Source organism: Erithacus rubecula (assembly GCF_903797595.1).
Source record: "Erithacus rubecula genome assembly, chromosome: 18".
Lineage (NCBI taxonomy): Eukaryota > Metazoa > Chordata > Aves > Passeriformes > Muscicapidae > Erithacus > Erithacus rubecula.
Window position 1 is genome coordinate 235,015 of NC_136670.1, and position 21,155 is coordinate 256,169.

The window sequence follows — 21,155 nt, forward strand, 5'->3', positions numbered from 1 at the left end:
GCGGGAAGCGCTGGGCAGGATGGGGGCGTGAGGCCGGGTGGCCGCGCGGCTCTGACCCAGAGCGGCTCTGTATCGGGAGCGCTGCCCGGTGTGCAACAAGCTGCTAACGGCACGCTCCAGAGAGTAGTTACGTAATTGTGTCTTCATGGAAAAGAAAGCACCTTTCCCCACTATTTAAAGCGCAGGTTATAGGCTGCCCATAGGAGGTAAATATTAAGGAAGTTTCCCATTCTCACCGTTCTGTAGTGCCCTGGCAGTCATAGCGTCAAAGATCAGAGACTCTCACTGCTGGAACCGAAGTCTCCCCACAGTGGGGAGCTCAAATGAGCCGAAAGAAGTCTCTGCATTCTGCACTCTCACACGGAGCAGGTCTCATCTCTCTCATTCCACAGAACAATTTATTCACAGGGCAGGAACATAGAAACAGCTCGAGCCGGTGCCTCCAGGGAGCGACCTTGAAGCCCTGGGCTGTTACACCTTCACAGTCCAAGCACAGCAAAGTCTCAGCTCTTCCTCGTAAGTCTTTGGCTCCTGTCCCCCTCTCTATGTTCATCCGCTTCCCTGGCTCCTGCGTTTTTGAGTGTTGTCACCTGGGCCTGTCTGTGCCTTGTTAACCAGAGGTTGGCAGCTCATGGCTCCAACCCAGAGCTTAATCTCCATTTCAATCTGCAGTTTTTGCAGGCTGAGTTACCTGGACCAGATTTATTTCTCAACAGTAAAAACCTAGTGAGAGGAATGTTACATTTGTTTTTACAAACAAGCTGTAGATTTGATGGTAGCACCTAGAGGTAAGAGAAACAATGGGAGGAATTACACTGATTGATGAATGGGAAAAGAGATTTGCCTTTACAAACTGTAGGTTTGCTGGTAAATGAAATTGGGTAACAGAAGATGAAAGAAGGAACCGGGGGGGGGGGGGGGGAACTATGAATTCTATAAGAATTAAAAATTAAAAGGGAGGGTTATACATTAGAGGGGAATGTCAGGTGTCAGGCGTTCCGGGAAGTCTGTGCCTCTCGAGTACCTCAGCCAATGGGGAAAGAGAGGGAAAAGTGCCGGGAAATTAGGATGAAAAGGGAGTTTGCATCCTCCAAAAATTTGAGAGATCCCAGGGGAATTCCCTATGGCCTCTCCCTTCATTCGAATAAAACATGTCCTTTTTGGACATAAACCTCTGATGTTTGTGGATTAATTTTCATTACTAGCAACAGCTTTCTGACCTCTCGAATCTTGTGTAGGAGCAATCGCTGGATCTCTTCAGTTTTGGAGCAAATTTTGCAACCAAATTGCAGAGATCGGGTCTGGAAAGTGAATCAAAGCACCTTTTCTTGGGAAGGGAGACACCTGTTCCTCCTGTTGGTGCTGCAGGTGATCATCTGCCTAGTGGTGGTAAAGGCCAGCAAGACTTTTCTGTCCTAGCATCTTTTGTGTGTGAGCAATCCTTGCATGTATTCACTATTGGAGGTGGTATAATAAATTTTGGTGATGGGTCCCTGAACGGAAGTGACTGTGCTTTTCCATGGGAAGGAAAGCAAGTATTCCCAGTGTTCCAGGTGCAGATGATGGGCTGCCCAACAGGAGGTAAACGCCAGCAAGACCTTTCTTTCTTGGAACCTGTTGTATTTTAGCAATCCCTGGATGTTCAGCATTGGAGCTGAGCTCTTGATGCCAAACTGGGATCTGCATGTAGATGACACCACTTTTACTTGAGAAATGAAGCACCCAGTCCTGCTCTTGGTGGTGGATATGATCATATGATAAAGGCCAGCAAGATTATTTATTTCAGAGTTGTGCAAGCCTGGGTGCTCAGTGATATTCAACAAATCCAGCATGCCCTACCAGACTTTGCACAGCATTTTTTAGACACAGAAATTCAGAGTTTGTAACTTCCCAAGTACAGCCCCTTTATTAGGATTGGTTAGTAGTTTCTGTACAGTTACATAATCCAGGAGTCTTTTTGACCTGTAAGCATGATGTAGGTATCACAACCAACACAGTTCACCTATGGGATACGTGGACCTTGAGTATTTTGCCAGATTAGCAATGTAGACATAGGCATATATCAGCATCTTGATTTACTATGTCCTTAAAGCTTGTTAGTTACAGGATGTCCATGGGTAGGGAATGCTCCTGCTCCCTGTTCCCACTGATGGGGTTTCGTTTCTTGATAATTAGGCTTGAAAGTACACAAACACCTTACACCTGAGAACATCCTGACTTAAGACGATCTTGACATAGTCCATAATTTTGCAACAGTGTGGGAGGCTCCATGTGCTGGTCTGTGCTGGGTTTTGAAAGGGGCAGAGGTGGCAGATCCATGCCTGCCTGCTGCTATCAGCTGTGTCCTGGGGCATGGTGGCTCTACCCCGGGGCAGCAGGGAGAGCAGCATGGAAGCAGCTATAGCTCCTGTGGCTGAGGTTGCTCAGGCCATCCTGGCTGCCCCAAGCGTCTGTGTGAGCCTGCACACGTCAGCACTGGGATAGTACAGAGAGAACATGGCAGAGTCTCTCATCGAGAGTCCTCCAGAGCCAGCAGCTTGCTACCAGGAACCATCCTGCCTGTCCCTGTTGCATATTCCCGGCTCCTGGCTGCTGCTGGCACCAGCTTTCACGAGGCCACAGAGTGAGCCTGAGCAGTGACCCAACAAGGTGAACTGAGCTGGCTTGTTTAGCCAGGTTAGACTAAATCTGGATCACATCCACATCACCTCACAAATGCCAGTGCTGGTGCAGATGTGAGCAGCAGCAGCTGGGGCAGGGAGCGAGGCTGCGCTGCCAGAAGCAGCACTGGCTTAGAGGGCTTAGGGATCTATAATATTCTCCTCCTCTCTTTCCCAGCACATTAACTGGGTTGTCAGCTTCTCAAGAGAGCAGTAGCAGCTGCTTTAATTGCCCTGAAACTTCACAGTAGTCCTTAGAAATCTTGCATATGTTCTTAAATATCAGGCTCAGGGGGCCAATGGAATCACCTGTCTGGACTTCCTATCCACAGGCATGCCAGATCCCTGTGCTTGCAGCCGCTCTTTCCCAAGATGTTCTGACTCGCCACAGCTATCTGCTGAAAGGGATTTAACTGTGTCTGAACGAGGTGTTTAATGAACAAGTTGTTTTGACAAGAGGCAGGATGTTAAACAATGCAGGGATCTGTGGGTTCTCTGTTGAGGAAATGCTACATTTCATTTTGTTCTTGTGCCTGCAGCGAATACCAGGCAGGAAGGTTAAAGCTGGTTTTGTTGCTTTTAATTTTCTAGGCTGCCCTTCGTGCATTACACTCAAACCAATATTAAATTTTATTCCCCTTTACATTCATTTTTGCTGTCCTCAAGCTCCTCCACTCAGCTCTGCTCAGTGGGCAGCTCCACAGCTGTGTGGGTCTTACATCTGAGATAATGAATCTTTTCTTCCTGGGAGATTGTCACCTGAGACCACTAAAGAGGCTGAGAAACTTGCTGTCACGTGCTTTCTGAAACGTGTTGGGGAATATCAACCATGGCTTCAGGTGTTCATGTGGCTGTACAAGAAAGAAGGACCAGAAAGGATATGAGCATGTTTAATGTATATAATTATTAATAAAATAAATTTATTTTTATTATTTATATTAATATTAATTTATTATATAATATATTTTATATATTATGTATTTTATATATTATATATATTTAATATAGCATTATATCTAATGAGCCTCCTGATTTGGCCTCAATCTTGTCTTCTCCTTAACCTCTCCCAGGCTGTTTCAGTGGTCATTACTACAGCTCTCTTTCCTTTTTCTCCTAATTAGCAAGGAATGATAAATAACTTTTAAACAAAGACATTTAGATATTTGATCTTCCTGTCTTCCTCATTCGCCATCAACACATCAGCAAGTGTTATCATAGCACATTCTCTAACTATTTTCACACAGAAAAGCAGACTGGTCATTTTCAGGCAGGCCTGTGTTTTTATATTTTAAAATGTTAAATATACAGGTTAACTGACCATCTTGAAATAAAGCCCTGCAACAGCATCTTGTCTTTTTCTCTTCTTGGACACATGAAGAATCAAAATCAACTTGATAAGGCAGTTGATTAGCCCAACATTTGCTGGGGGGAGCTCCCACCTTCTGAAAAACAAACAGAGCTTTAGACCAGGGCAAAAGTACAAATCTTTCAACTTCTTTCAACTTCTTTCAACTTCTTTCTTCTGCTCATTCTCAAATTCCTGTCCAAGTAAAGATTTAAAATTGTATTAACGTTCCTTCTTAACCACCTGCTCCTGCTTCTGCAGGAAGTAAAGTCAAGGAAGTGCTTCCTGCAGAAGTAAAGCCAAAAGAATCTCATGGTCACGTGAGGATAGAGGATCTGTCCATGTTACCTGGGACAAGCAGGGCTGGGACATTCTAGCTAACAAGAGAAAATACTCCATATGGGTATTCCAGGACACTCTGGAGATCATGATAAAGAGAAACCCAATAGAAAAAACTCAGTTGAAGTCCAGCAGATCTTATTAATTCCGGTTCTGTGACAATAGTGCAGAAGTGCCAGCTGACCCCCACAGCTACGGGAGTGTCTTTGCCAGTGCTCCAGGTTCTGAAAGGGCTTTGTCTGTACACCCGAGCCAGTGTGGGTCTGGCACTGCATCCTGCCTCATATACTCCTGGAAGTGCAGATCAGTGATAACGTATACCTTGGAGAACTGGTATATGTGGATTGACTTCTTCCAGAGCTTCCTCGATGTGTGTGCACTGCTCTTAGCAGAACTCTGAGTTCCAGCAGAGTGGTGAGGGGCCATCTAACCACATGGGGAAACCCAGGTTCACTGGATTCCTGCCTTTGGCTGTTGCCGAAGGAAAAGGGCATATCTAAACTTGAACTGGTAATTCATAAACAAATTTGTCATACTTTACTCTTGCAAAATTTTTCTCCTTTTCATATGGAGTAAATCTCCATGTAAATCTAAGTCCACCCTTAGGAATACGTTACAAGCTGAAAAAGGACTTTTAATGGAAGAAAATTATATTTTATCAACATAAAAGGTGCTTACTCCTCCCCGTAAGATTCAGTTTGAGGTGTCAGTGTGCATGCATTTTTCTATTGCCATTTCCCAGGAAAAATGCTATTTAAAAACATGAAATTAATATATATTTTTCAATAAAAATACAATCCTTACAATTCTCTTTGGAACCTGAAAGGTTTGGCAAGTATGGAGATCAATTCCCTGATCTGGAATTCCTTGGCTAGAGGTGCAAAGCAGTCCTTGCTCAAGTCTCCAGAAGGGAGTTACCCCTCTTCAGCACCAGTGCTGCAGGAGGAAAAGCAGACGTGAAGCAGAACAGGCTGCTCAGTGCCGCACCTTGCTGAGTTTGATGAAGCCTTGCAAGCACAACCTGAACTCCATGGCTGAACTGTTCAGGGGGAGTAGAAATAGAACCTGGTTAATTTTTCCAGGCTTTTATATCGTAGTGGCTGCTGCTACTCTCAAGTATGATAGACTCCTATTTGTTCACATTAGCCAGCCATCAATACTCCCTGTTTGCTGGGCAAGCTCAGGACATTCCCCTCCCCACCTGTCAAATCTGGAGTGTGCTTTGGCACCCTGCCACTGCAGAGTCTCAATGACTTGAGCAGAAATGAGACATCCCAGTACTTAAGCTGCCTCTATTTCACGAGCTTTTCTTCCCATCTGTCTACTTTCAGAAGAAGAAAGTGCTTGCTGGTCAGAGAGGTTTTCCACTTGCGCCTCCTTCAGCTTTCCATTACCTCTCCAGGTTATATGGGGTGCAGGGCTATACACTGTACTGTACTATATGCAGAGGTGTTCAGACTTAATTTATTCCCTTCTCCTGGATAAAGATTATTGCAGCTGTGTGTTTTGGAAAACTATCAATGAAGGGAGTACAGTTCACACAACACACTTTCAATAGGGTACTGTACTCTATATTTCCAGGTTCTGTTTTAATTACACTTGCATATTACCTTGGAGGAAGCTGAAATCTGGAAAATATTTTCTCATATACCATGTCTTAAACCTTCCTGACCTTCTGTTTTATACCAAATACTTTTATGTTTGTGGTGAAAACTATATAATATGGGGCAAAGTGTGGCTATCCAGGATAATCTACCAGAGACAAGCTCCTAGTCCTTTCTAGCAAAGACTGAGCAATTCTAATCAAGAAATGTCTCCACCATTCCTCACTGCATCACCTTCCAGCAGTCATTCCTTCTTCCCTTCATTCATATGGCTCCCAACAAGAGCCCCATGCTGTGAATAGGGCATGCAGTGGCAGGGAGAGCTCCTGCTGCTTCAAAGAATCTTGAGGGACTGAGCTATGACATGGCTGGTGCAGTGCCAATCTACTTCCTGCATCCCAGAAAAACAAGGAAAAGGCCCAGCCTCATTAGAGGGGCTGTGTCCAGCAGTGCACTCCTGCAGCTTCTCAGAGGCTGGTGAGCCAGAGCAGCCCAGGAGCCCTTGGGGTACATGAACAGCTCCTCCTGGGAGCAGATACTGCTCTGGAGTGTCTCTACTGGCTGCACTGGGAACCACTGGGAAAAAAAAAAAAAAAAAAAAAAAAAAAGCAACCACCCAGTGTCCAGAATTTAAACCTCCTCAAGACAGCTGGCACTGTGTCGGAAGAACATGGAATTCGTGAGAACTCTGGCATGGCACATGCCCTCTGCCAGGAATAAGTGGCTACAAGCAGTTTGCAAACAGGTTACAAGCAGGTTACAGAGATGCCCTATGGATTTACAGCAAGAGGTGCAAACCTCTTCCAGTGATCTGAAAGCAGACAGCCTGTGCTTCCCAGGACTGACAGCAGAACAAAATGTGTAGGAATCAGACATTTAGTCCAGAGTAGCTTTCAAGCAAACTTTAAATCCATGCCAAAGAGAGCACAACTTGATTTTCACATCCTTGCGATGTCTGGAGAATGTTCTGGGACAAAGGGAATATATGTGAATATGTATGAGCAGCAGAGAGTTTGTCAGTCCCCTCTTGGCTCAGCTCTTGAAGCCCAGCACCTCACCATTCCAGAAGTACCAATTGCTGCCAGCAGCCTTCTTCTATGATTTCTTGAGGAGCTCACTCCTCTTGGAGGCATGGGATGGTGGCAAACCCTCCAGCCTGGGACCCTGGGCTCTGCTCTGGAGCCTGGCACTGATAGGGCTCAGGAGGTCCCACCTTCACTTGTCCCAACATCTCACCCTAAAAAGCAAAGTAACTTTTACTTCATAATGAATAACAGGAATTCATAAATCATGTCAAGCAAAGATTTTCTAGTAACACTGAACTGATTTTTAACTCAGCTGTAAACAAGGATTTTCAACTCTGAGGCAAGAACTTATAAAATGGAAATCTTTTCATTATAAAGCAGTGATTATGGAAAAGCAGGGCTGGTCATGATAGAAAGCTGATTCTGAACTCCTAATGTGATGCTGGAGCTGAGAGGGAAAGCTGATCCACAGACTGTAAAGGTCAAAATCCAGTAAAAGTATAAAGTTAGTAGTGCCTCTGTGGCGTTGATGAGATGGTTACTGCAACATTAAATGAGTTCTGGTGTTTACATACTAAATGTACTTGGAGAAGCGAGACCCTAAAGGAAAAAAACCCAAGAATTAAAAGTCTGGTAATGAAGGTGCACAGGAAAAGCAGAACAAAGTCGATCGACCTCTTCCACAGAAAATAAGAGAAAAATATTCATCACAGTCTGCACAAGTAGAACAATGCCCATGGGAGTAATTTTTTTTATAAAGCAGACAAAGAAGCCAATTCAGTAATTCAAAGTGGAAACTGAACAGCAAGTACAAATAGCTGCTTATTAAAAAATGAAGTGCTAATATTCCCAGAATTAGCTTCGAGCTGAATGTGGTGAGCTTTTTAAAACTTTCTGTTTTTAAATCAATCCTGGATCTCTCTTTCCAAATATGTAATCCCCAGCTATTACATAGCGTCATTTAATTCCACGGAACTCTAAAAATAGGCTTTAAAAAATATAGATGGGAAAAGAGACACCACATCAGACAGCCATGCTCCTCTAACAGGACAGTGGCCAACCCCTGGTAAGTCCTACTGGTTTGAGCCATGATGTCCCATTGTACAAGTTTACTCTGAGTTTTGGCCTTCATACAGAAGAATAGTTTTGCCAGGTGAGACTATGCATCCCATGGAGCTCACCTTCTATAGGGAATAGCAGATCCCTACAAAGAAAATAAAGACAGGACAAATGTGCAGCAAGGTTTTCTTGGCAGAGCTTTTGAACTTCCAGCTGCCAAGGGCTCAGAAAGTCCCATGGACTCATGGGCAGCAGCTTTTAATGGATTTTTTTTTTTTTAACATATATAAAATTTAGCATCCCAACCAGGGTGTACTCATGAGTTCTGCAGCTGGGCTACCCTGAGGGAATCAGTGTCTCTGTGCTGGCTTCAAGCCTGTCCTGAGCGACTATCATTTAGTGTACTGTGGTTCTTGTTTGGGAGAAAACTTCCTCCCAGTTCACATTCTTAGGCCTCATCACTCTTCCTTCTTGCCCCAGTCGCCTTTCACTGAAGGGCTCCAGTCTCATTGGTTCTCTCACAGAAGCTGTTCCATACTTCCTGTCCTTCTTACTGCCCTTCCCCAGCTTTTTTGTACCCTAAAGTGTTTCAGAGTTGTGTGCAGTGGCTGCATATTGTCTTCTCATTTATTTTCTATTTCCCTCGCAGTCATCCCTAAAGTTGTATTTGCTTCCCTAAGAGCTGTAAAAACTGAGCTGACACTTCAGGGACTCAGAAGCAAAGATTTTTACTTGGGGTAAGCAGAGCTTATCAGACCAAATGATCATCATTGCTCTTCTTTCCCTTATCACCTGTCAATTAAATTGCCATTCTTCACCACATTATTAGATTCAGTCAGTATCAACAGCTTCAGAATTTGCTAATGATTGCCAGTTCAGAATAGTCACCCTTTAAGGTACCAGACTAAGTTCCTTTTCTCTTGAGACTCCCAAACCTCAGAAATTTCCCCAAAATCCCAAGATTTATTAAAAATCAGTAGACTTACCAGTGCAGGTTAAATGTTTTTAAACTCTGAAAATGCCAACACATGCTCCTCATCACTTTCTTATCTTATTGGCATGGGAAATATTTCATTGTTGCAAGAAGTGAATTATTTATTATGATTTTTTCTCTTACCAAAAATATCATTTTGAGGGACAGATAGCTCCACTGTGTTTTGAGATCAAGTGCAGGTAATTTTTCTGAAATTCTAAAACATCAATTTAAAGTTTCTGTGCCACTGAAAAATTTCATCTTTTATTTTCCAGAGCTTACTGATCAAATATTGTTATGATCCTGCCAGTTGCAGGAGCAAGTCCTTTCTTTCTCTCCTCTCTCCTTCCTCACATTCAGTGTTTCTTACCTGTCTCTTGACTAATCCAGCAGCTGTTCTCACAAGGCTCCTGAACCACCAGGCTGTCTGTGACCAATTGTTTATCTAAGAACAAAGGAAGTAAAATAATCAGTTATATGTGGAAACATGTACTTTAACTCATTCCTTGAGGTCAGATGAGCTATTCCCCAGAGGTTGCAGAGGAATGGGTGTCTGTCTCAGCCCTGCTTTGCAATCTGTCCAGCTTCATATGGGCACAGGCAGGAATGTGACTTTCCCAGTAGCAGTGGGAGATATGGGGAGTTCCTGCTCCTGGTGCCTCCAGCCAGGCAGAAGCACAGCAGGGGAAAGGAACTGGGCCCAAGCTCTCATCACCTAAGCAATTAAAAAACCTCCCAGCAAATCCAGAGACTCCTGTGTTTAATAGGAGCCTCTCCACTCCCTTTTTCTCCTGGACAGTATGATCCTCTCATGCCTGCAGCTGAATCCCAACAGGACAGAGGGACCCAAATACCAGTACCTGTCCCCATCCTGGAAGTTCATTTGGGACACTGTGCCTGGTGTCACCAGCTCCTGCTCAGCACAGACACTTCAGCTCCCTCTCCCAGGGCCTGGCTGTTCCCTCTTGCTGTTGGGGAAGTTGCTTACTTGTTGTTTTCTCTGAATCAGCTGCTGGGCTGCTAAGAAAAGCACAAAAATGCCAAAATTAAGCACCTCGTAAAGTCCAGAGACACCTTTAACCCCTGGCTGCACATGGTTAGAAGACAGCCAGTTTGTGCCTGGGGCCCAGCAATGACATCTGTGGTCCACCTGAAAGTCTCATAAATGAAAGTCCCTCATCATCCAGACTCAGATTTCCAACCTCTATTGGTTTGGATTCCACAACAGCACACATGGCCACAGTCAGTGTTGCAGAAAAGGTCCTGCTGTTTCTGTCTGTTCAATGCTACTGTCAGAAGCTATTTGCCTCTGCTGAGCTTCTGAAGTATTGTACCAGCAAAGGTACTGCTGGCCAGCAGGTCCAGGACAAGGATTATCCTCTGGTGATGGGCACTGGTGAGACTGCACCTTGAATCCTGGGACTAGTTTTGGGTCCCTCATAACAAGAAAGACATTGAGGGGCTAGAGCATGTCCAGAGAAGGGCAATGGAACTGAGGAAGGGTCTGGAGCACAGGCGTGATGAGAAGATCTGAGACAGTTGGGCAGGTTCGGCCTGGAGAAAAGGACACTCAGGAAGGAAGGAAGTTGTAGCCAAGTGGGGGTTGGTCTCTTCACCCAGGTAACAAGTGACAGGACAAGAGTAAACAGCCTCAAGTTGTGTCAGGAGAGGTTTAGGTTGGATATTGAGGCAAATTTTTCCATGGAAAGGGTAGTCAGTCATTGAACAGGCTGCCCAAGGCAGTGGTGGAGTCATCATTCCTGGAGGTGTTCAAAAATGTGTGGATGTGGCACCTGGGGGCGTGTCTTAGTGGTAAATCTGACAATGTTGGGTTAAGGGTTGGACTCCAACCCTTATCTTGGAGGTCTTTTCCAACCTTAACAATTGTGTGATTGCGTGATCCAGCAGCCTGCTCTTGCTCTAAGCCTTCAGCAGCTTCTGGGCTACAGCTCTCAGGAAAGCCCTGGAAGCCACTAGCATGGGAAGGACAGGAAAATGCTAAGAAATAATTACTTGCACCAAGCTCTGAGAATAAGGGATTTTTTTTCTGGTAGGCACATAGAGAGAATCATAGAATCATTTAGGTTGGAAAAGACTTCTGAGATCATTGAGTCCAACATTTGACTCAGTACTACCATGTCAACTAAACCATAGCACTGAGTGTCACATCCCATTTTTTCTTCAACACCTCCAGGGATGGTGACTCCGCCATCTCCCTGGACAGCCTGTGCCAGTGCTTGACAGCTCCTTCTGTGATGAAATTCTTCCTGATGGCCAACCTCAACTTTCCCTGGTGCACCTTGATACTGTGTCCTCTTGTCCTCGTGTTTGTTAGCTGGGATGTGTCTGCTCCCCCAGCAGCACTACCACCCACCCAGCTCATGTACACTTGGAGGTACATCCACTCTACAGTTACTCCTCCATTTATTCCACCTTATTATTCAGTCTTTCACTCAGTCTCAGTCCCTGCCATCCTCCTCTGCTGTGAGGGCTGCCTGTCTGCCTGTCCCCCTGAGAGCCACTTGTCCCCAGGTCCTCTACCAAGCCACATTCCTCAGAGCACCTCCTCCTACTTCTCCCCTCTCTGCCTTTAGCCCTTTAATCCTGCCTAGCTGGGTTCCTGTAACCTGATCACTAACTCTATGAGTTAATGACTTCTTTGCCATCTGAGGTTTATGAGTCTTATTTCACCTTTGCAGAAAAGAGCTGTGAGGAAGATATCCATCCACTTCTCTCAGCATGGGGAGGACCCAAGTTGTGTTTCTCTTCTTAAATTTCTGGAGAAAGATTAATGTTTTGAAGGCATTTACATGAGCAAACTGAAATGTCTCTGGTTTTATCAGCCTTATTTCTGTCTTTATGCCACAATAAATGACATTGTTTAAAAACAGGCAGAAGGAAAATGGATGTGCAGAATGAATACTTTCATTTTAATTCAATTTAATTAGTTTAATGGCATTTCTCTGGCAGTATATAGGGCAGAGGCTGCTCAGCATGGATTCCTGGATGGCAAAGTATTGCTCAAGATATTATATCAAAGAGATTCTAAGAGAAAAAAAACAGTGAAAATAACATTTTTCTGTCCTCTAGCAGAGGTTCAGCCAATTAATCACTGTTATTGTTGACTAAGTAATTTTTTCTTGACAGCTGTGCCCTTCAAAATGACATCAGGGGTAACTGAATCCATTTGCATTGCTTCAGCTGGCCAAATTGCTGCAGAAAGTTGAAACTAGTTTTGAAAAAAAACAACCAGGAAAACAGGACATCAGTGAACTCGGAATGACAGAATAAATGGGCTATTCTGAGCACTCAGCAAAGAGCATTTACTGCTTTGTATTTACTGTTTTGCAAAAAATGTTAAGATTGTTGTTTATTAAATTTGTCGAGAAGCAATGAAATCTCCTGCAATTTTATTTCTAAATATCATTTTACTACCCAACAGCAATAGTAAATCCATAAAATAACACAATTGACCAGGACTATGGAGCAAAAAAAAGTATTGTTTGCTTTGTACATTCTCATTAGTCTTGGCTAAGATGTTATAAAAGCAGTATCTTTTAACACCTTTTATTATACAAGGGTCAAGGGGTTTTTATGTTTCTTAAAGAAAGCTTCAAATAGCCCACATAGCGGATTCCTGCATCTTTCATATGGCTGCTGTATAAACAAGCCCATTTTACATAGGAAATGACATAACCATGTAAAAGTGTACACGGAGTTTAGGCACATATTCAAACACTAATGGGAATGCATTGTTTTCAATGGCATACTTTTATGTTTACCTATTGAGCTTAGTGCCCATATTTTAGCCAAATACAACAAAAATTATCCACACATACCTGTCTTATAGTGTACTGTTTATTTGAAATTTGGACCTTCACAAAGACTCTCATGGGACAGATAATGACACTAGAAAGTAAATACAAATGAGGCATTCTCAGTGAGAAAGTGAAACCTGCCATCGTAAAGGTGGAAAGCTAAACTTTTAACCTGTACTGCTTTACAGCTCAGGTTTCTGCCATCCAGTTGCTCACACCAACTCACCCAGGGGAAGAAAGCTGTAACAATAATTTAGGGTGTCTTTCTTTGCACGTTACATAATGACCTGGCTAAAGAAAGCAGTGCCAAACTCCTGCAGTCATAGCATCAGAGAATCACTCTGACTGGAAAAGACATCCACTGAACCACATCACCAAATGTCACATCTGCTTGTTTGCTGACCACTTCTTTAGCCAATATCAAGATTCCCTGTTTCCCTCCAGTTTCTGTGCTGAGTGTCAACTCCAGTGTGTACCTTATTCCTAAACCCCTGGGTTTGGAGGGGAATCAAGATTAGGTGAATCCTGCCTGGATCTTTCTTTTGTGCTTATCTTTGCCATTCATGTACCTTGGGAAGTTTCAATGTCTGTTTCTGTTCACATGCCAGGTAACTGAAACTGCAGATTGCAGTGTAAAGTCTTGACAAGATTGGCAAAAATTTGTGCGAAGACAGAAGTTTGTGGCAGGGGATTTCAATGCCTCCAGCAATGTACCAATAAAGCACCTATAGGCTAGTACACATTTATACCATGGGGAAAGTTAGTAAAGGATTCCAGAATAAAATATATAATTTTGAACCGCAATTCCTACACTTATTGAACTATTTCACAATGTAAATGCAAAAGGACACTGTGGACATCACAATATTGGTTATGATTTATGGTATAAATCAAGAATACTCAATTTAAGACCTAAAAGTGAGAAAACCCTACCGTATTCCTGTGCTTATGATTTAAACTCCTCACTTGGAGCTGAATCAAATTTGAGCAGAGCCAGAGCTGTCCCTTATGGATGTCACCACATTTGAGAGACCTGCCAAGCAAACTGAATGTCATGTTACCTCCTAACCTGGACACCTGGGATTAAACTGCTTCTGTTTTGGCCAAACCCATTACTGAAGCAGGAGTAATCCATTATTATTCCAGAATTTTACTCTCTGTAGTTTCAAATTTGTTTAAACTGATATTATAGACCTACTGGTGGTTTGGGTTTTTATTTTCCTTTCTAGATATAACTCCCACCAAGCAGAATGTGAGATTTTGAATGATTACCAAAGAATGATTTTTAAAACTTTAGTTTGTCAGTATTTATTTAAATTTTTCCTCAGATTATACTGCTTGCAAAACCTTGGCCTATTTTTCCATTTAGGTGCTGATACATACCCAATTTAAATACCATTCACCTGAGCCTTTATCTAGCTTTATTCATGCATTGAAAATGTCATACAAGGACAGCAAGAAAGAACCTCAGAGAGGTTTATACCTACTAGGTTTTAGAAACTTTCTATTGTGACTAGCTTCATCAGGACTCTCAGGCTGGTTACCAGCTCTGCAGTGTGAACAGAACAGGAATTTTCCTCCTCAAACTTTTCAAACTATCATACCTTGTGTGTAACATCAGTGCTCCTGTCCACCACACTTGTTATAGCATCTGATGAATCCAAGTGGTACTGAAGCAAACTGCCCTGTGCAGGCAGTCCTAATCCTGGGAATTAACTTGTCTTAATTTTGCTTCAAATGTTTTTCAATAGGCAGTATTTGCTTTTTTAAACTGATCATCCTGAACCATCAAGGAACGTGCCTGTGTGGTTAATAACTGGCATGGCACAGCTGTGTCTCATACGCCAGAGAAGAGATTTCCCTGGGAATGTGCAAACAGCATTCCCAGAGAGTGGGAGCAGAATTTACCTAAGGAAGAAAAGAGACAACCCTTTGTCATGGTCATCTAGCAAACCTCTCCAGGAGATAGCTGGAGCCAGTGCTGGAGGAAGCTGCAAACACATCTGAGAACAGCCAGGAGCAAGAAAATAACTGCTTGAACAGATTGGGGAAAGAAAACCCAAGCTGCCCTCCTAGCTTTGGACTTGGCTGGCAGAGAATGTTTTTCCTCCTACTGTAGCAATGGTAAAAATCAGCGGTATCTTAATCAACTTTTAGTAAAACTTAGACTTGTAGTTTTGAAAGAGTGGCTGCTGATAAGCAGTTCGTGCTGGGGTCAGTAACTGCTGTGCCTGCCCTAAGGCTCCATGAGGATGAGGAAGAGCAGGACCTGGAAAATGCACATTGAGAGTCTGGAAGGGAGATGGAGAATCCCTGCGGGCAGCCCTGACCCACCAAAAAGACCTAAAAAATGCCCGAATTTCTCACACACTTGTTACAAAGTAGCTTCAAGTGCTGATCGTTCTGTGCCTGCTGCCCTGCACTCGGGTGATTCACTGTCTGGGCAAGGGCAGCTAGCTTTCTGGTCTCCAGGTTTGCCGCAGGAAGGCAGTCCCTGCAGGCAGAAAAATCAGGAAGAGTCAGCCCCTGCAAACCAGGCAGTGTCAGTCTCTGCAGGCAGGAATGACAGCACTGAGCAAATCCTGCAGACCAAATCTCCAAGCTGCAGGTGAGGGCACAGGGCAGGTCACCTGCACAGGGGTTCCCCAGGTGTCGGCAGCAAGGCTGCTTATCCAGGTTAAGCTGGTTGAAGGCTGAGCTGCCCAGAGAGTGCAGGAGGAAGGGCAGAGCTTTATGTCACTGTTCATGGCTATTGACCAGGAATTGATGTGAGCTTGAGCATGTCCAGACTGGGGTACTGAGCAGAAGGACCTTGGGGACTGTACTCAGCTCCTTGCCTCTACCCACACCAGTGATGCTGTGCAGAGCCAGGAAATCTTATGACACAATGTCTAAGCAATATAAAACCTTAGCATTTATATTTTGTACTATTGATAAACTCCTTCAGTAATTTCTGATGGTTCATAGGACCTTTCTGATCCATCTGTAGCTGAACATTTGATACCTTCTTTTGTGGGTAGAAACATACAGGGGTAATCCCATTTATAATCCATGTCTGTAATAGATAAAGTACACAAGCCTTGGAAGGTGGAATAAAGGGATACCAAAGCTCTTTTGCAACCGTCTGCATATCTCATTTTTGCCCCAAACACATCAAGTCATAGAGTCATTCCTCACCAGATCAACCACATTTTCCTTTCAGATCTTTCTTTCAGTGTTTCCACAGTTTCTCTCTGTGGCAGCAAAATACACAGACATGTTTTGCATACCCCTAGTATTCTGCTGCATGGAAAAGTCCCTTTCACTTTTATTTATTGTACAAAAACATAAAACAATTTCTTAATTGCGTTATAATTATGCAGAGTTGGACAGGTAGGCACAATGCAGCACTGTGTCAATAATTTATTACATCTTATGCCATAATAGAACACTTTTACTATGAGCATTTGAGAACAGCTTGGACTTTATACAGCATAATATATTTTGCTATGTAATAATGGAAAGGTGGATACTTAAGAAAGATATGTAGCTTGGAGGAAAACATACATGGAAGCAAATACCTCCTGCATCACCTATCTTCATATAAAACTTAAAACTAAATCAACATATTATATTTAATGACCCCTTTTTATATACGCTTAGTTTCAAGAGCTAATCAGAAAGAAAACATATTACAGTGCAACTATTTACATCAAGATGGGGGCACTCCAGAACACTGGGACTCTTTTCTCACATTTATGAATGAACAAAGCACAGGGGAATTGGACAGAAATTCAGTCTCAAGAACAATGTTCAAGGAACAAACAGGTCATATCCACAGTTCGCTGATATCATTAGAGATGCCTCGAAGCTAAAAGCAGGAGATCTCAAGGTGTAGAGGTATCATCTTCTCTGTCATGGACTTCACTTAGAACTAAGTCCTGTGTTGCCACAGTGGCACAAGGCCTTAAAACCAGCTGTCTGACAGCATCCAAATACTACTGAAATATGTCCATGGAGAGACATATAGAAACACTGGATTTATTGCTGTATCTTTGTAAACATACCTACCCTAGGGGTAAGAAATCTAGTTAACCCTGTTTGAGGAGAAGTTGTGTCCAATGTGCCATATCACCTTTCATAACATATTCACATGAGCAACCGTTCTGCTACCTACAACCACACGACTCCACCACCATGTCCTCGTACTGCTTGTAGACCACATTGTTTGCAGAGTCAATGAAAAGGATGCTGATGGGGCTCAGCCGGGTTGGCACACAGCAAGTCGGGGGGGTAGATTCGGGGTCCATCGAGTTCATTAATGTCTGGATAACTGCATGGTTGGTGGGCTCCAGGTGGGATCGGAGAGGGAATTCACAGAGCCCTTCGCAGTGATACGCCTCATACTCCAGAGGGGCTATTATCCAGTCATCCCATCCCATATCCTTAAAATTCACGTGGAGGGCTTTTCTGCTACACCTCGCCTTCAGATTCTTGGTGGGCCTCTTCCCTTGCCGTGTTGCTAGAGGAGCTCTTCTCTTCCGCCTTTGGCTGAATAAGTACTCATAAACGGTTTTGTCATCTTGGCCGGATCTAGCTTTGATTTCATTGAAGAATAAGTCTCTTTTTTTTGTCCTTCCAAACACCAAGAACAGAGCCTTTTCATTGACCTGTCTTCCTGTTCTATTAAATCCCACACTCCTGAGATCAACTGCTCTCCCCCTGTCAAAAGTTTCCAGTTCAAAACACAAATTAACCAAGTTTTTAAAGTTTCTGAAAAGTTTCCAGATGTCAAACACTTCCCACTTGGGTGTATCGGTGATACTGACAGTACGAGAGTCCAAGAGTGTTGAGGCTTGTCTGTTTTTAGAGCAACTAAACAATTTTACTTGGGAAGTTTTTCCAGAAGAATGAGACTTCCATGTATCAGAAGGTTTTTTTCTCAATATTCGAAGCTCTGCTCCCAGCAAACCATCTTTTTCTAATGCACTGATGTCAAAAATATATTTTTGTTTTCTTATAGCTGGTGTTCGCTCATCTAAAAAAAGCACACAGATTTTTAAATGCATATCAAGCACAAACCTTGCTCACTGTCACTCATTTAGTTTTTAATGGTTTTCCACAAATTTGCTCAGAAGCCTTGAAGTTAGCCCACTGAACAGAAAGAGCAATTTTTGTCTAAGGAATTAGCTCCATGCAGGAACTCAGAAGAACTCAGGGACTCACCAGAGAAATGAGTTTCTGCATCTGCCCTGTGGAAATCTGATTTCTTTCACCAGTGGGCATTTTCTACCTTCAAAAGATTGTGATTAGCCAGTTGTGATAAGCCAGTTGAAAAATACTAATTTTTCAGAGCTGAGCATTCACAGGACCTATTCACCACTTATATCCTACCTAAATTACTGACACAGAGCTTCACTGGTGGCGAGGCCTTATGCTGGCTCCAAACATGAGCAAATTTACCCTAAGATGACACAATAGTGAATTAGTCCTTTAAAACCAGCATCTCCAGGAATTGCCAGACACAAAGATAATTGCCTAATTAACTAAACCCCACATGATTCACAATTTTTCAAACTGGAAAAAAAAAACATTCCTCTCTTTATCCTGACTTTACATTTGCTTGCTTCAGCTGGTGAGGAATATGGCTGAGCCAGCCTTCTAGTGACATGACATTAACAGTGCCTTCCAGTGGCAAGCTGTGAACCTGAAGGCAGCACTTGTGAGCAGTGTATCCCCTCCTTCCCGGCAGCCAAGCTGTTAATGTAGAGGTGGCAAAAAAATCCAGTCCTGGTGAGTCTTTCATCACAATTCCTTCACCAGCTGTGTTGTTTCCTTGAGAATGTGACAAAACTCTTACAAATGTCACTGGAAGCAACATGGCATTCCTAAAGCAGGGTAATGAGGTGGACATCATTTGTTGGGAGGCTCATTATTTCTCCTGTGAAAACATACACTAGCCCAAGTTTCCAAAAGTGTTTGGATCAGGAATGTTGAACTGCAAGTTTTAGAGTCCTGGATGTTATTACCTTTGGTAGCCTGTGCTAAGCTGTGGGCTCCTTGGTAGTACTTGAAAGTTTTAAGCTAGTACAGATACACCCACCCCACAGGATAATGACTCCTGGGTCTGCAGTATAGTTCCTCACAATTCTGCCTTGAACAAAACAGACTGGCCCTTTCATACGGAAACTTGTGGGGTTTTTTTTTCACAGAATAGCTCTGTTCTTAGCATATTATATGTTTTTAGGCACACTACAATCTAATGTTAGCTGTTTCTATGAGCTAGTTTCCAGCTAGCTAGAAAGAAAATAAGATAAAAATGTGAAAGGTTTTTAAACACCTAAGCATAAAAAGACTGATTGATTTTCAACAATATGTATCTAAAATACTTCCTAAATGTTTTGTTTGGCTGCCACACAACCATCTAGTTCTGTCTGTAAATGAGTTTTCCAACATAAGGCAAGAGGGGAAAATCTGCAGCAAAGTGATGTGATTTCATTGACATTAAAAAGAGTTATTTGACTTTACCAAGTATGATTATTTTCCAATACTCTCTGCATTTATAAGCACACTCAGACATCTCTCTCTCTGTCCACAGTCACACACAAGCTCCTTTCTTACCTTGTCCTTTGTCTATAAAACTGGTTATAGTATTGGCAAGTCCAGCCTCCAGTTTTACACTTCCATTAACACCCTTTCTTTCTGCATCTGAGAGAGTCCTGTACAAAGAGAGCATGTATTCATGTGGCGTTATCGGGGGATGTCGGAAAGTTTCCTTAGCTTCCCTCTGGGTTACAGGCTCTTTAGTCTTTTTGGTTTTGAAAGAATCACTGTCAGTACTGCTTGTGCCAGTTATTTTCAAAGCCACCTTGCTGCTAAGATTTTGAACCTTTGGAGTCACTGTTCTCACTGAAGAAGGTCTGCTGGGGAGATGTCCTACCTTGCTCTCCGTGGCTGCTGTTCTTGAGGGAACCTTCTTTGAGTCATCGTTCTTAGCCAGCAGAGCTCCAGCCTGAACAGCACTGCTTTTAGTCCTGGCCTTTGAGGTCCCAGCACTGTATCCATGACTTGCAGTCCTCAGTGTACCTGCCCGTGTGGAGGGATTCGTCTCCTTTCCTTCTGCTTTCAAAAAACTTAGTTTAGATCCTGGATTACCCTGTCCTGCTTCAGAATTACTCAGCACTCCAGGAACTAGATCCAGAGACAGCCAAGTCAAATGCCAAAGCAGTAAAGTGAGAAAATGCAGGATTTTCATCCTCTGGTCTTCCTCTGAATGCCACTAAAGAAAAAATCAGAAAAGGTTCCTCCAGTTTGGCAGAAGAAAGCATGAAAGAAATTAAAAACCACAGTAAGCAAAAATGGTTTTTGTTTGAGATTAAAACATTTCAAATATTGCTGTTCAATACTTGTATCCAGTCCCATAGTGGAAATGCTCATGTATTCAGATACAATCTCCCCTGACTTCAGTTAGCAGTTATAAAGATCTTGTTCTTGAAAAGAGAAAGTTTACCACCTCGTTTTCTTCTGTAAAACTGACTGAAAACTTGAAGGAGTCTTGTTTAAATCCAAGGGTGGTTTTTTTTTTTTTTTTCCGAGAAGGAAGAATGGCGTAATGCTGCCTCTGTGTTAAAAGGTTTTTTTAAAGTTTTGAGTTTTGAATCCTTTCCAGTGAAAATATTTCACACACAGAGGCCTGCAGGTGCTCAGAAATCTTTTACAAACCTGAACTCTGGAATTGGAAACGGAATTCCAACAAACCTATTTAATTACTCTCTGATGTCATGCCGTCTAAACTAATTTAACTGCAATATATTTCCTTAAAAAAATCTTCCCTACCCTTTTCATTAGCATGAGTCATACTCTGCCTCATGTGAAACAGCTCCACAGGCTCAAAACTCCAGAGGATGCCTTTTCAAGTGGCAGTATGACCTCTGCCTCAGCCCCCGATGAACTTCACGCTTAGATAGGACAAACTGCAAGATCAACAACTAAGAGAGCTGTCACACAGTCCACTGGACACACACATAAACTAATTTAGAAATAATTCATATGGCTCTTTTTCCAGAGAATATAACAGTGGCTTCACTTCGTCCCCCTGTGACTGAAGGGTTGCGCTGTAATGCAGGCGCTTAACGAGGGTAACATTTAATTTTACACAAACGGAACAGGGCCGTGCCTGCACTCAGTGTATTTTCGCTTATTTATTGCTGTGCTTAAAAAAAAACCGAGTCAGCCCTGCTGGAGAAGCAGCTCCTGCCGGAGAGGATGCCCCGCAGGGCGGGCGCGGTGCAGCAGTGCACCCTGCAGGCAGCCATCCTCCTCCTACCCCGTCCCTCCTCCCGAGACTGCTCAA

At 43.1% G+C, this 21,155-nt stretch overlaps 1 protein-coding gene across 1 annotated transcript; it reads right to left on the minus strand.

The window, feature by feature from the left end:
- Positions 1 to 16,720: 16,720 nt before the first annotated feature.
- GDF5 (growth differentiation factor 5) lies at positions 16,721 to 20,249 on the minus strand. Its single transcript, XM_079321310.1, has 2 exons — positions 19,424 to 20,249; positions 16,721 to 17,840 (listed from the first exon to the last, which is right to left on the minus strand). Exons 1-2 carry the CDS (start codon positions 20,055 to 20,057, stop codon positions 16,972 to 16,974), a joined length of 1,503 nt encoding a protein of 500 aa, XP_079177436.1. The 5' UTR covers positions 20,058 to 20,249; the 3' UTR covers positions 16,721 to 16,971.
- Positions 20,250 to 21,155: the final 906 nt, after the last annotated feature.

What these genes read in the sequence shown, in the direction of transcription:
- GDF5 (XM_079321310.1), bottom strand. Translation starts at nt 20,057, where the DNA reads ATGAAAATCCTGCATTTTCTCACTTTACTGCTTTGGCATTTGACTTGG. An exon ending in TTTTATAGACAAAGGACAAG is followed by an intron (nt 17,841 to 19,423) that starts GTAAGAAAGGAG and finishes TGCTTTTTTTAG; the next exon opens with ATGAGCGAACACCAGCTATA.